The 16,050-nt window shown below is 47.6% G+C and overlaps 1 protein-coding gene across 2 annotated transcripts in view; it reads left to right on the forward strand.

The window, feature by feature from the left end:
* Positions 1-9,418: 9,418 nt before the first annotated feature.
* Positions 9,419-16,050, forward strand: part of ACSF2 (acyl-CoA synthetase family member 2) — a 44,848-nt gene continuing 38,216 nt past the window's right edge. Inside the window, exon 1 of one of the 2 annotated variants that reach the window (XM_032279999.1) lies at positions 9,419-9,657. In XM_032279999.1, coding sequence (XP_032135890.1) covers positions 9,530-9,657 — 128 coding nt within the window. In that variant the 5' untranslated portion in view covers positions 9,419-9,529. Of the gene's footprint in view, positions 9,658-10,161; positions 10,236-16,050 lie in introns of those variants that run through there. The other variant, XM_032280000.1, reaches the window with a different exon arrangement.

The following is a 16,050-nucleotide window of genomic DNA, read 5'->3' on the forward strand; positions in this document are numbered from 1 at the left end:
ATTTAAGGCTGAGCGAGGTGGCTTACGCCTGTAATCCCAGCACTTTGGGAGGCCGAGGCAGGTGGATCACCTGAGGTCAGGAATTCAAAACCAGCCTGACCAACATGGTGAAACCCCATCTCTACTAAAAAATACAAAAAAATAGCCAAGCTTGGTGGTACATGCCTGTAATCCCAGCTACTCAGGAGGCTCAGGCAGGAGAATCACTTGAACCTGGGAGGCAGAGGTTGCAGTGAGCCGGATTGTGCCATTGCACTCCAGCCTGGGCAATAAGAGGAGAAATACGCTTCAAAAAAAAAAAAAAAAAAAAAAAAGAATAGCCAGACTTAATGGCTTACGCCTGTAGTCCCAGCTACTTGAGAAGCTGAGGAGGAGAATGGTTTGAGCCAGGAGTTCAAGTTCAGCCTGGGCAGCATAGCAAGGCTTCCTCTCTTAAAAGACAAAATAAAAATTATATATATATATATGATATTAACAGTATGATATATTAATATATAATACATAAAAGAGATAAACATGTTTGTATGGGCCTAGGAAAATGTGTAGATGAATATCCACATTTTGAACCTTGTTCGCCTTGAAGATTTGCTAAAATGAGCTTATTACTTTTCTAATAAATTACAATTTAGAAAAGTTAATTTCAAATAAATAAGAAATGAATGAATGAATAAATAAAATCATCATATGTTGAGATGGAACTGAGATCAAATCTGGTTCTACCAACTTTGGACACATTACCTAATCTCTGCAATCCTGGATTCCTCAGTCATAAATCTCCACCTATAGAAGAAGCTATTTTGTTTCTTTGCTTATTTAAAAATTTTTTTTTAGAGACGGAGTCTCACTCTGTCACCCAGGCTCAGCTCACTGCAACCTCTGTCACCCAAGTTCAAGCGATTCTCCTGCCTCAGCTTACTGAGTAGCTGGGATTACAGATGCATGCCACCATGCCCAGCAAATTTTTGTATTTTTGGTAGAGATGAGGTTTCACCATGTGGCATGGCTGGTCTCAAACTCCTGACCTGAAGTGATCTTCCAAAGTGCTGAGATTACAGATGTGAGCCACTGAGCATAGCCTGTTATTTTTGTTTCTTTGCATGTTTTGAAACACGGATTCGCTCAGCTGCCCAGGCTAAAGTGCAGTGGTGGCGTGATCAGGTCACTGTAACTTTTTTTTTTTTTAAACAGAGATGGAATTTCACCATAGCAACCATGCTGGTCTTGAACTCTTGGACTCATGTGATCTGCTCACGTCAGCCTCCCAAAATGCTGGGATTATAGGCCTGAGCCATGGCACCCAGCCAGCTTACTGTAACTTCAAACTCCTGTGCTTGAGGGATTCTCCCACTTCGGCCTCCTGAGTAGCCGGGACTACAGACATGCACCACCATGCCTGGCTAGAAGCTATTTTTTCATAAGGATTAAATGAGTTCTTAGTCCATAAAAGGCACTCAAAAAATCATTTCTGTAAGACTGTTCAACTCATCTCTTCTTTATTCCCACCTTCTCTCCTCTGTTCATTCCATTTGGCTTGGCATGCCCTCTCCTCCCTTTCCATGGTCACCCTCCTTTTCATCCTTCAAGGTCCAGTCCAAATGCCACCTCCTCTAAGAAGTCTTACCTGATCACGCTGACCAAAAGTGAGCTGTCCTGCTGATGCCCTGTGGTGTTTTTGGCCACACCATGGCCCACAGCACTATGTCCCAGTTTGCATTAGTTGTTGGCATGGGTAGTAGTGATAGCAGTGGAGCCCGAGGGGAGTCTGCTGGGGATTTCCAGAGAAAGGCTTTCCTAGCTCATCAAAGGCTGACAAGCGTCTTTGCTGGTTGTGCCTGGATGTGGTGCCTGGAACTGCCATCTTAAGACCATGAGGGAAGGCACTACCTGTTCCAAAAAACATAAAACAAGGAAGGCAGAGGGAGATCCAATAAAGGAGGAGGCAATGCGAGCACAGAGGCAGAGATTAGAGTGATGTGGCCATAAGCTAAAGAACAACTGCAGCCACCAGCCGCTGGAAGAGACAAGGAGTGGATTCTTCTCTGGGGCCTCTCGAAGGAACCAGCCCTGCCAACACCTTTATTTTATTTGTTTGTTTAATTTTTTTTGAGACAGAGTCTCACTTCGTCGCCCAGGCTGGAGTACAGTGATGTGATCGCCACTCACTGCAACCTCTGCCTCCCTGCTTCAAGCAATTCTTGTGCCTTAGCTTCCCGAGTAGCTGAGATTACAGGTGTGCACCAATATGCCTGACTAATTTTTGTATTTTTAATAGTGACGGGGCATCACCATGTTGATCAGGCTGGTCTCGAACTGCTGACCTCTGCTGATCCACCTGCCTCAGCCTCGCAAAGTGTTGGGACTACAGGTGTGAGCCACAGCACCCAGCCAAATTAACCCACTGAGATTAATTTTAATCCTATAAGACTCACTTCAGACTTCCGGCCTCCTAGGAAACTGACACATTGCTTCTTTCTCAGGTCTGGGTGCAAACCTCCAAGAGACCTTCTGTAACACACCTCGGGTAGGTGCCTCTCCCCCAGCCTCCCTCACACAACACTGGCCGCACTGCAGGCCACTGTCAGTCTCAGGGTTGGTGTTTTCCCTGGGACAGTGAGCTCATTGAGGGCAGACGCCATGTCTCATTCGTATCATGCTTGTCAACCGGTAGTCACTCAATGAATGAATGTTGAAACATTGAATAAATAAAGGAAGTTAAATTAGATTTGGTTTAACACTGGGTATTTATCCAAGACTTCACAGTTGACTTTAGTTCTTGACTTTGACCCATGAAAAATAAAATATTACACCATCAAAGAAATATTTTTATGGTGTTAGGTCTTATGTTTAAGTCTTTAATCCATATATCCAAAGGATTATAAATTGTTCTACTATAAGGACACATGCACACAAACATTCATTGCAGCACTGTTTACAATAGCAAAGACCTGGAACCAACCCAAATGCCCATCAATGATAGACTGGACAAGGAAAATGTGGCACATATACACCATGGAATATTATGCAGCCATAAAAAACGATGAGTTCGTGTCCTTTGTAGGGACATGGATGAACCTGGAAACCATCATTCTCAGCAAACTGACACAAGAGCAGAAAATCAAACACCTCATGTTCTCACTCATAGGCGGGTGTTGAACAATGAGAGCACTGGAGTCTGTTGGGGGGAAATAGGGGAGGGGCAGCAGGGGGTGGGGAGCTGGGGAGAGATAGCATAGGGAGAAATGCCAGATATAGGTGATGGGGAGGAAGGCAGCAAATCACACTGCCACGTGTGTACCTATGCAACAATCTTGCATGTTCTTCACATGTACCCCCAAACCTAAAATGCAATAAAAAAATGAGATTTTTTTCTAAAGATAAAAAAAAAAAGAAATATTTTTATCGTATCCTCTTACAAAAAGCAAGACTTTCACAAGTTTTTGGCAGTTGCCGGGATTATGGCTTATTTAGGTTTTCAATTTGGGGATATCAGCAAGAAAATACTGATCATTTGAAAATACATCTGCCTGTGCGATCAAGATAATTTTACTCAGCTGGTGTGGTGGCTCCTGCTTGTGAATCCTAGCTCTTTGAAAGGCTGAAGCAGGAGGATCACTTGGGCCCAGGAGTTCAAAATCAGCCTGGGCAACACAGTGAGATCCTCATCTCTACAAAAAAAGAAAAAATAGCACAGCATGGTGGTATGCACCTGTAATCCCAGCTGCTCAGGAGGCTGAGGTGGGAGGATCACTTGAGCCCAGGAATTCAAGGCTGCAGTGAGCTATGATTGCCTTACTGCACCACTCCAGCTCCATCCCAGGTGAGGGCGAGACTCTGTCTCTAAGAAAACAAACAAACAAAAAGATAACTTGACTCTACACAGTAGTTCAGAGCAAGCTCCTTATTTTTACTTTCAGTTTGAGAATGAGAAACATCCATTTTTAGAACAATTTTTTGAGACTGAGTCTCGCCCTGTCACCCAGGCTAGAGTGCAATGGCGCGATCTCAGCTCACTGCAACCTCTACCTCTGGGGGTTCAAGCAATTCTCCTGCCTCAGCCTCCCGAGTAGCTAAGATAACAGGCACGTGCAACCACGCCCAGCTAATTTTTGTATTTTTAGTAGAGATGGGGTTTCACCATGTTGGTCAGACTGGTCTTGAACCCCTGACCTTGTGATCTGCCCACCTCAGCCTTTGAGAGTGCTGGGATTACAGGTGTAAGCCATCACCCTTAGCCCCGCATTTTTTTTTTTTTTTTTTTTTGGTATTGGCTACAGAGTCTAATTGGCTTGACTAGCAGAATATACGCATTGTGTTCCAAGTCATATCAATCTCTTTGAAAATTGAAACTTCCTTCCTTATCTTCCTCGCCCCTCTTTTTTCTGTGGCTGTCTGTGGTCTCTCTTTTTTTTCCATCTCTCCTTCATGATGACTGTATTTCTTTTTTTTTTTTTTTTTTTTTTTGGACGGGGTTTTTTTCTTTTTCCCCAGGCTGGAGTGCAATGGCGCGATCTCGGCTCACCGCAACCTCCGCCTCCTGGGTTCAGGCAATTCTCCTGCCTCAGCCTCCTGAGTAGCTGGGATTACAGGCACGTGCCACCATGCCCAGCTAATTTTTTTGTATTTTTAGTAGAGACCGGGTTTCACCATGTTGACCAGGATGGTCTCGATCTCTTGACCTCGTGATCCACCCGCCTCGGCCTCCCAAAGTGCTGGGATTACAGGCGTGAGCCACCGCGCCCGGCTTGTATTTCTTATTAGACAGCTCAGTTCTCAAACACACAGTGAAGGAAATTCTTTAAAAGGGCCATTTTTCACCTGTTACTTGGAGACACTCAATTACAACAGCGAGCTATAAAAAATTACACCAGAGAAAAGAGATTTGCTCAAGTTCATTGGCAGGAAAATCACTACGGTTGGAATCTTTCCAGATCTGACACTGAAGCTGACTCCAAGCCCTTGGCATTCATTTGTTTACAGTGAACACCTCATCAAACATATTTGTTCCTGTAATGATTGATAGTGCTAATCAGGAAGCCTCTCTCAGGCATGCTAATAAAACATTTTATTAAGAGAAATCACATACACTATCTTAGAAAAGAAAATAAGAAAACAGCTTTTTTTTTTTTTTTTTTTTTTAACAAAAGCCTGTTCTGTGTCCTCACTCTTCCTCCCACTGCCATGCCCCGAAGAGAAGCTTTTTTAAAAGCTGTGGGGAAATAGACATAAATAAAATGTATAATTTTAGCCATTTTTAGGAGTACAGCTCAGTGGTATTCAGTACGTTTATATTGTTATATAGCCATCACCACCATCCATCCCCAAAACCCTTTAATTTTCCTAAACTGAAACTATACTCATTAAACAAACAATAACTCCCCAGTCCCCCACCACACCCCAACCCCTGGCAACCACCCATCCACTTTGTCTCTATGAATTTGACTACTCTAAGTGTCTTACATGAATGGAATCCTACAGTATTGATTCTTTTGTGTTTGGCTGATTTCACTTAGCACAATGTGTTGAAGGTTCGTGTGGATTGTAGCGTGTATCAGAATTTCCTTCCTTTTTTGAAGGCTGAATAGTATTCCATTGTATGAATATACCACAGTTGTTTATCCATTCACTCCTTGATGAATGTTTGGGTTGTGTCTGCCTTTTGGCTGTTGGGAGTAATTCTGTTGTGAACACTGGTACACACGTGTTTGTTGGAGTCCTTACTTTGAATTATTTCGGGTATATGCCCAGAAGTAGAATTGCTGGATCATATAACTCATTTTTAATTTACGGTCTTCCATTGTGGTGGCCTCATTTCACATTCCCACACCAATGCACACACGTTCAATCTCTCCACATCCTCACTAATACTTGTTATTTTCTGGGCTTTTTTGCCCGGCCTTTTTTTTTTTTTTTTTTGAGACAGGGTCTTGCTGCGTCACCCAGGCAGGCGTGCCGTGGTGTGACCTCAGCTCAAAGCAGCCTCGGCCTCTCAGAGTCAAGCGATCCTTCCACCTCAGCCACACACCACCACGCTCGGATAATTTTTGTTTTTTTGTTTTTTTGTAAAGACAGTTTCTCACTTCATTACCCAGGCCTGTCTTAAAATCCTGGACTCAAGTGATCTGCCCCCCTTGGCCTCCAAAAGTGCCGAGATTACAAGCATGAGCACCTCCACCCGGCCTGTTGTTGCTGTTCTGAGATGGAGCTTTGCTCTTGTCGCCCAGGCGGGAGTGCAATGGCGTGATCTGGGTGCACTGCAGTCTCGATCTCCTAGGTTCAAGTGATTCTCCTGAGTAGCTGGGATTACAGGTATGGGCCACTATGCCCGGCTAATTTTGTATTTTTAGTAAAGACGAGGTCTCTCTTTGTTGGTCAGGCTGGTCTTGAACTCCCAACCTCAGGTGATGTGCCCACCTTGGCCTCCCAAAGTGCTGGGATTATAGGCGTGAGGCACCGTGCCTGGCCTGTTATTGTTTTTAATTAATAGCCATCCTAATGGGTGTGAGGATGGTTTTGATCTGCATTTCCCTAATTTCTGGTGATGCTGAGCAATTGCTTATCTGTGTATCCTCTTTGGAGGTATATTTCTTTGGGGAATATACATACATATATATATATATATACACACACACACACATATATATATATATACACATACATATATATATATATATATGGCATATATATGGTGAAATATCCATTTAAGTCAAAAGAGAATCATTTGAACTAATGTAACTATTTTTGTTTTATCTTCTGCTACTTGCCTCTAAATAACATATTTATTTTGCCATTTCTAGATTTTCTGTTTGATAAGTAGGGATTATCGCCCATCCCTCCTCCCCAAGTCCTGCTGGTATAGTTTTATTATTATTTTTATACATAATGATATACTCCTTTATTTTTATTTTATACTCCCCCTGAGCCCCTTCCCTCTCAACTACTATCAGATGTAACTTCCAAGGCTAGTGATATTACATTTACATTCTGTTCTGTAACTGTGACTAGGTCTTCTGGACTTTATTCATAGGGTGATGTTAAGAATGAAAAAAATCAGTAAATGGTGTTTACATTTTGAGCCTGCTTTTCGAGCTCAGAAGCAGGATATTGGCAAAGGTGAGGGAATAAATAAGGGCTTTCTCATGGTAGCCAGTGGCATGAGCCAAATTACAAGGACCATAAATCATGCAAGTCATGTGCAGTACAAAGGAGATGTGATGGCTCAGGCAGAAACTCCTTCCGGGAGCCATGGGGAATTGAATTAGTTAAAGGGAAGGAAAGGGAAGGGAAGCTGGAGGGCCTGGATGGGCCATGTGCCCTGCTGCTCACTTTCCTATACTGGCCCAAGAATGCTGAGTCAACATGATCTCCCCACCATGATTCACCAACTCCCCCACCACCCATCTTGGCTTTCTCCCAGCCCTCCCCCCATCCATAGAACCAGTGCCTACCAGGGTTTTGCAGAAAGAAAATAATTCCCCCTCCCAAAAAAGTTTGCAATTCCTAACAGAGGAAAGTCTTAGCATGAAGACAAGAGAGGAAGGAGAGGATGGAGAAAAAATAACCACTGTAAACTGGCCAGCGAACAGTTCTGTGCCACCTACTCAGTTCTTACCCTAACCTTCTGTGTGAAGTTAGTATTATTATCCCCATTTGACAGATAATGAGGCTGGAGAGGCCCCATGACTTGCCCAAAGCCACAAAGAGACTAAGGGCAGGGCCTTGGCCTATGTTTCAGAGGCTGAACCTCTTTGGGACTCAGTTTCTTCATTCAAAAAAAACAAAGACACATTCCAAGCATGCCTGTTCCTTGCAGGGTGCTTTTGAGGGTCAGAGAAAATGTCCTTGAAGAGCCTGGCATGTACAAGACATCCTGAAATTGGTGGCTGAGATTCCAGGGCCTGTGCGTCAGGAAAGCCCAGTGTTTTGAAAAGCCAAGGCTGGAGCTAAGTTCAAGGAGGAACTCACTTATCTCTTGCTCTACGACTGACCCTCAAACTAGCCAGAAGAGTGGACAAACCTACAAGATCAGAACCTACCCCTCACTTCATAGGCCCAGAGAGGGGCAACAGTTTACCCGGGGTCACCCAGCAAGCTAGAGACTGAGCCTGCCAGCCAGGGCTGGGACTCCAGACTTGCGAATTCCCCAGCACTCCCTATTACCTGGTCCGCTATCAGAGACAGTCTAACTAGGAAGGCCTTGTAGGCCCAGCTTTGCATGATCTCTGTTCCTCTGTCTCTTCCTGCCCCAAGCCCACAGAAACTGAAATGTGGGGACCCTCCCTAGGAGCTGGGGCTCCAGGAAGGATTTGAGGTCACACTCAGTGGACTCCTTCTCATGACCAAAATGGAGCCAGAGTTCCCAGACAAGGGCAAAGATCCTGTCAAGGCAGGCTCCACCCCCAGCCACCCTTTCTGCCCTGTAGGGTCTACTTCATCTCCTCCCATCAGGAGAGGGGAGGTTGCCCTGGCAGGGCCTTTCCCTTGTTCTTCTCCAGCTCCTTCTCTAGAGGAAGGGTCATGGCTAGGTGAGGCAATGCAGACCTGGAACAGGTATACACTGTGCTGCTCTTTGGTGCCTAGTGCCACCTTTCCTAGCCAGGATCAGAGCGGGACTATCACCTTCTCTGCCCTGCAGTTCTGCCCAGGTCTTAGTACCCCAAACCTCCCTGGGCCTCAGGAACCCTAAGGAGGGGCATAGGGTTGATTTCTATTCACACCTGGGGTAGCACAGGAAACTGTGCCACAGGTCCCAAGACAGGCAGATGGGGGATGAAATACACAGGTCCCAGTCCCTGAGGCCACCTTACAGCGCATCGCCCCCAACCCTGTGCAGAGGGTCAAGGCAGAGGTGCCCAGGACGGAGGGGAGGATGCCTCGTGTGAGATGGGGTACCAGCTGGTGTCCCTTCTGAAGCTGAAATCTGGCCTCAGCTGGAACTCCGGCACCAGCAGGCCCGGTGGCGGTGGCGGCTCACCCTCGACACCCTTTGTCGCGGCTGCCTCCCCACCCCAGCGGGCCCTGTGCTCCAGTTGGCATGCCTCAGGGGCGCTTCGCTCCTGCTCCTTTGGCCTCTGGCTCGCAAGTAGCAGGGCCAGTACGTGACCCGAAAGCTAAAGTGGTAGGGGATGGACGGATTTTGACCTTGCCATCTGGCCCCACACGGATGTGCTGCTGGCTCTCCCTCTAGGAAATCAACAAACTTTTGCGCCTCTAAAGTCCAGGCCCCTGAGGATGGTCGCGAGGAAGATCTGTCTCAGGCTGCAGCTGGGGCCTTCAGATCCCGAGGAAACCAGGGCCATTCTTCGAGGGTGGGAGGGGGAGGGCCGCGGGATTCGAGGGGAAGGTGGCCCCGCGCTAAGTCTCCATCGCCGCGCCTCGCCACGCCCCACCCTCTGGGACCGAGTCCACTGCACCCCATAGGCAGAGGCCACCCTCCCCGCCTCCCCGCCTGCTCCGCGCCCGCCTCCGCGCCCGCTCCGCCTCGGCTTACTATAAAAGTTTACTCCGGCGGGGACGCAGGGCAAAGCGAACCATGGCTGTCTACGTCGGGATGCTGCGCCTGGGGAGACTGTGCGCCGGGAGCCCGGGGGTGTTGGGGGCCCGGGCCGCCCTCTCTCGAAGTTGGCAGGAAGCGAGGTTGCAGGGTGTCCGCTCCATCAGGTACGGGGCCCCGGGAAGAGAGGGGGCGGGGCAGTTCTCCGGGAGAGGAATTTGGGGGTCCCGCCTAGCTTAGGAAGCCCCATCTCTGGACCTCTGCAAGGGGGTGTAGGTACCCACCCGCCCCCCGCCCCTCATCAGCACCTAGGCAATAGGAAAAGCTGGCTTGGCCTGATGGACTGGGGCTTCAGTTAGTGGCTGCGGGGACTTGGAGTTCTGGTCCAAGACTATCGATTCTCTCATTTATGAGCACAGAGGGCAAGGAGTGTGGGCTTTCAGGAGACTATTCCGAAGGGGAGGAGCAAGGGCCAAGTCCTGGGCTCTGCCCCCAGGACACTGCCTCTGAGTTCTGGGCAAATTTGTCCCTTCATGGGCAAACTTGGGGATCAGCCCCTGTCTCCCCGACCCAGGCCACCAAACTTAGCAGTCTCCTGTCTCCTTATCAGCTGCTAACATAGCTTTCATTCTTTGCTACCTACTCCTGGGCCTGTTTTCGTCTGTCCTCAGTGCGAGGGGTGGGATGGAAGCTGCAGATAGAGGATGTGAGTTCCCAGTAGCTTCACTGCCTCTGCAGCAGCACAGTAAGTAAAACTGCCTCCCCGGTGTGGCCAGTCGCTGGGAGGACCCCGTGAAATTGCAAATGTGTAAGTGCATGAGTCACAGAGAGCAGGCCGTCACCGATGCCATCAGTGCTGTTAGTTTCAGCACCACCATCACCACCATCGGGAGCCCTGTGCACCGCTGAGCCTGCCCTACCACCGAGCTCGGCCAGATACTAAGTCTGTGGTCAGGACACCACTTTCAACATCAGATGGGGTGTGGACCCGGACATGGAAAAGGGAGAGGAAGCCGGTACAAAGCTGTGTCTCAGAGAACTAGATTTGTTTTTGTTTGGGAAAGGGCTAAGTGGGAAGAGTTGGAGAGACACGCAGACTCTTTTTTGGCTGGAATCCAAGATCACACGTTTTGAACTTGCTGGTTCCTGAATGCTAGAAAGCATGGAATCACTCTGCCTAATTTGCTCAGAAAACTAAGTGGACCAAGGCTGGTCAGTAGATGGGACTGAGATGAAGACAGTGCGGTCCTCTTCCCAGTGACCCTGGGAAGTCACTCACTACTTCCCAGGGTCTCCCTAGGCAAGTTCAGCCCTCCCCTGACCTCCTAGTCGCTAATCCTCTCCCCTGGACTCATGGGTGCCTTCTCAGGCTGGGAGGACTCTAAGGAAAGTTACCCCCCAAAGTGTACATGTTTTATCATACCAAATCAGGCCACAGGGGAGTCTCTCAGCCTACCCTCTCTATCTCAGGAGTCTGCCCAATACAAAACAAACAAATAAATAAATAAAAAGTCCTGCCACCTGGCAACATTTCTGACCTTTGACTTTTTTGTCTATAAACAAAACAGGTCACTTACCTGCTGCAGGCCTGTGACCTCTGAGAGCACCAAGCTTCAAAGAAATTCTTATTGCTGTGTCAAGAGAAGACCCATTTAACCAGAGAGATGATTTTCCAAGTGTTTGGCCTGACTGCATGCCATTCTTTCCACTCCCTTGTGCTTGCACCCTTTTTGGCTGTGGTGGTTTTACCTGATTTCTCACCTACTTTCCCCTTCAGAAGCCTCGGGGCTCAGACCAGACATGCTGGTTCCAGCCTGTAATCTCAGCTCTTTGGAAGGAAGAGGCAGTAGGATCACCTGAGCCCAGGAGTTCAAGGCTGCATTGGGCCATGATCATGCCACTGCACTCCGGCCTGGGTGGCAGAGCAAAACCTAGATTCAAAAAATAAAAATAAAGGCTGAGTGGGTGGCTCATGCCTGTAATCCCAGCACTTTGGGAGGCCCAGGTGGTTAAATCACTTGAAGTCAGGAGACCATTTTGGCCAACATGGTGAAACCCCATCTCTACTAAAAATACAAAAATCAGTGAGGCATGGTGGCATGTGCCTGTAATCCCAGCTACTAGGGTGGCTGAGACAGGAGAATTGCTCAAACCTGGGAGGTAGAGGTTGCAGTGAGCCAAGACTGCACTACTGCACTCCAGCCTGGGTGACAGAGCTAGACTCCGTGTCAAATATAAATAAATAAGAAGAAATAAAGGCTGAGTGTGGCTCATACCTGGAATCCTAGCACTTTGGGAGGTTGAGGCAGGTGAATCACTTGAGGTCAGGAGTTCAAGACCAGCCTGGCCAACATGGTGAAATACCATCTCTACTAAAAATACAAAATTAGCTGGGCATGGTGGCACATGCCTGTAATTCCAGCTACTTTGGAGGCTGAGACAGGATAATTGCTTGAACCTGGGTGGCAGAGGTTGCAGTGAGCCAAGATTGCACCATTGCACTCCAGCCTGGGCAACAAGAGCAAAACTCCATCTTAAATAAATAAAAATTAAAAATAAAATAAAAATAAAAAAAGAAGTGTCAGGGCTGAAACCTTCAGCAAACATTCCTGAGAACAGATTCTGTATTGTGCATCTAGACTGCTGTGGATACAGAGGCCACAGAACTCAGTCCTCAGCCTGCCAGGAACTTGCAGCCTCATGGGAGGGGAAATAAATCAAGGTGAGCACTATTGGGCATTGTAAGTGCCATGGTGAGGAATGCACTTGGACTTTTGTCCTGTTTTCTCCAATCTGCTCACACACAGTCTGCTTTCCTGCTGCCCAACTCCCAGGCCTATTACTTATCCCCTGATAGAAAAGGGCAAGGACTTTGAAGTTAGACTATCCCACATGACGCAGCCCTGGCTCCTCTATCTGTTGGCTGCCTGACCTCAACGTGTTACCTAACCTCTAAGCTGGTTAGTTCATCACTCATGCAAAGCTTTCTCTTCTCAGCCTTTCCTTTGAGGCAGGGCAGGTCCCTAGAAACCCTTGACTGGTGTCTGAGTGAGAATTCTGACTGATTTGAAGATAGGAGAGAATCCCCTCCTTGGTGGCCTCTTTCTGGAACCCAATTCTTTCTCCTAGCTGGTCACCAAGGTGGTGACTTCCATCCAGCTACATGTCTAGTTCTTGGCTCTGATGGGCGTCCTCCTCTTCATTTGAGGCAGGACTCTCCAGAGTCTTTTTCTTCTCTCTTTTTTCTTTTCTTTTCTTCTTCTTCTTCTTTTTTTTTTTTTTTTTTTTGGAGGCGGGTTTTACTCTTGTTGCCCAGGCTGGAGTGCAATGGCTCGATCTCCGGTCACTGTAATCTCTGACTCCGGGTTCAAGCAATTCTCCTGCCTCAGCCTCCTGAGTAGCTAGGATTACAGGTGTGTGCCACCCTCCCAGCTAATTTTGTATTTTTAGTAGAGATGGGGTTTCACCATGTGGGTCAGGCTGGTCTCAAACTCCTGACCTCAAGTAATCCACCCACCTCAGTCTCTCAAAGTGTTGAGATTACAGGCGTGAGCCACCATGCCTGGCCCAGAGTCTTTTTCCCCAGAAGGAAAGAAAAAGCTGTCCTTTGCTCTCCAAAACTCCTCACCACCAATGACTTCCCCTTGTCCACATGCCTCCCTCCCCAAGGAAGGTTGATGGGTTAGTCTGGGGCTTCAGCGAACCTCCAAGGAAGGACATCTAGGAGAAACCTGGGCTGAGAAGGCTTCCTCCAGACGTCCCCTAAAGCTGGCCTGGGGCTGCCTATGAGGCAGCTGCATCCAGGGTATTGAGAACACTCAGAAGCGGGAAGGCAGAGAGATCAGTGGCTCTAAAGCCTCTCAGAATTCGGTGTGATGCTCAGAGCTAGGGATCCAGTGACTTAGTGCTGATGGTAGGAACAGAGGAGGTACGTGGACCACCCTCCTATGGGGTCCAGCCCTACAGGGTCCTGTGAGCCTCTCTCTTTTTTTTTTTTTTCATTTTTTTTTGGAGACGGAGTTTCGCTCTTGTTACCCAGGCTGGAGTGCAATGGCGCGATCTCGGCTCACCGCAACCTCCGCCTCCCAGGTTCAGGCAATTCTCCTGCCTCAGCCTCCTGAGTAGCTGGGACTACAGGCACGCGCCACCATGCCCAGCTAATTTTTTGTAGTTTTTTAGTAGAGACGGGGTTTCACCATGTTGACCAGGATGGTCTCGATCTCTTGACCTCGTGATCCACCCGCCTCGGCCTCCCAAAGTGCTGGGATTACAGGCTTGAGCCACCGCGCCCGGCCTGAGCCTCTCTCTACATTTATGGAGACAAGAAACTGTGGAAATAAAAGACACAAGACATCAAGAAAGAGTCTGGGCCTAGGGATCTACTGCCAACCAAAACGTGGAGTCTGGCAGTGGGCCCGAGTGCCTGGATGCTCTGACTTTTACTGAGTACAAAGCAGGAGGTAGGGTAGGTAGGGAGAAGCATTGGTGGTCAGTGATAAGGTCAAGTAAATAACGTGCCTTGGAGATAAGCGAGGAGAAAACTTAATGTGTCAGCACTTTTCTCATACTTGTCAAAAATATCAAGGACATTAAGATTTATGTTACTATTACTAATTCTTATCTTCTAAGAAAAAGAGGAAACAGGTGCAGAAGCAGAACATGAAAGTGGACATGGAATGTGACCGCTGAAGCACGGCATCACATAGAGACATTTAAGCCCCCGGATGTCTGTGGGCCTCCCTGACAGCTGTCAGGCCTACCGCAAGAGCTTGGAGAAGCGGAGTTTTCTCCTAACTCCCCCAGGAAGGAGATGTCTCAGCCATTTTGGACGTCTCCTTCTCTAGCTGCCTACCCAGCGCTGGTGCTGTCACACAGCCAAGGCGCCTTCCAGCAGCCCTGATGCGGGCGTGAATGGTACACATCTGTTTTAGTTACCCTCCTCTACCTGGCATGCTGTAGGCTGTTGCAGTCGACTGTGAAGGTTGTAAAGGTGATAAAAAGATGAATGAGCTTGTTTTCACTAACAGAGCTGTTTTCCTAGAAGGAGTCTACAGGGGAAGACCGTAGACACACTGATTCAAGGCAGAACGTTTGCAGTACCATTAAGGATGTCAGTCAAAGGAAGAGGATTCTGGTTTGTGGAAATGGGAGGAGGTGACTTCTCAAAGAGGCTGGGTTTAATCCAGACTCCTGAAAGGCTAAATCTGCAGCTTGAAACCTCTGTACTTCCATGAAATCTCTCTGGTACTTGAATTGCCAGGTGCCGTGGCTCACTCCTGTAATCTTAGCACTTTGGGAAGCCAAGGAGGGGAGATCACCTGAGGTCAGGAGCTTGAGACCAGCCTGGCTAACATGTATTTTTTTCTATGAAAAATACAAAAAATTAGCCAGGCGTGATGGCACGTGCTTATAATCCCAGCTACTTGGGAGACTGAGGCAGGAGAATTGCTTGAACCCAAGAGGTGGAGGTTGTAGTGAACCAAGATTGTGCCATTACACTCAAGCCTGTGCAACATCTCAAAAAAAAAAAAAAAAAAAGAAAAAAAGAAAGGGCAGGTGCGGTGGTTCATGCCTGTAATCCCAGCACTTTGGGCAGCTGAGGTGGGCAGATCATGAGGTCAAGAGATCAAGACCATCCTGGCCAACATGGTGAAACCCTGTCTCTACTAAAAATACAAAAATTAGGGTGTGGTGGCAGGCACTTGTAGTCCCAGCTACTTGGGAGGCTGAGGCAGGAGAATTGCTTAAACCCGGATGGTGGAGGTTGCAGTGAGCAGAACCCAGGAGGTGGAGGTTGCAGTGAGCAGAGATCATGCTACTGTACTCCAGCCTGGGTACAGAGCAAGACTCCATTAAAAAAAAAAAAAAGAAAAGAAATCTCACTTGTGCTTGAATCATTATGAACCTCGGTGTGATCATAGCTCACTATAACCTCAAATTTCTGGGCTCAAGCCATCCTCCCATCTCAGCCTCTGTAATAGGACTACAGGCAAATGCCACCATACCCAGATAATTTTTTTGACACCTTTTATTGAGGAGATTTTTAAATTTTTTATAGAGATGAGGGTTATGCAGTGTTGTCCAAGTTGGTCTCAAACTCCTGCCTCAAGCACTCAAGTGATCCTCCTGCCTTGGCCTCCTAAAGTGCTGGGATTATAGGTGTGAGCTGCTGAGGACAGCCTCTATTTTACTTCAATCTACAGATGGAAACTTTGAAGGCAGGTAGGTCTGGATTCAAATGACCCCACTTTCTAGCTGAGTAGTTTTTTACTTAAGTTGAACTTGATTTTTTTTTCTTCTTTCTTTTTTTGGTTGAGACGGGGGTCTCACTCTGTCACCCAGGCTGATTGCAGTGGCACAATCACAGCTCACTACAGCCCCGAACTCTTGAGTGGTCCTCCTGTCTCAACCTCCCTAGTAGCTGGGACTACAGGCATGCACCACCATGCCTAGCTAATTTTTTTTTTTTTTTGTAGAGACAGTGTTTTGCCATGTTACCCAGGCTGGCCTTGAATTCCTGAGCTCAAGTTACCTGCCTGCCTCAGCCTCCCAAAGTGCTG

This window comes from Sapajus apella, unplaced genomic scaffold, assembly GCF_009761245.1.
Source record: "Sapajus apella isolate SASKATOON/1434 unplaced genomic scaffold, GSC_monkey_1.0 scaffold12, whole genome shotgun sequence".
NCBI classification, from domain to species: domain Eukaryota; kingdom Metazoa; phylum Chordata; class Mammalia; order Primates; family Cebidae; genus Sapajus; species Sapajus apella.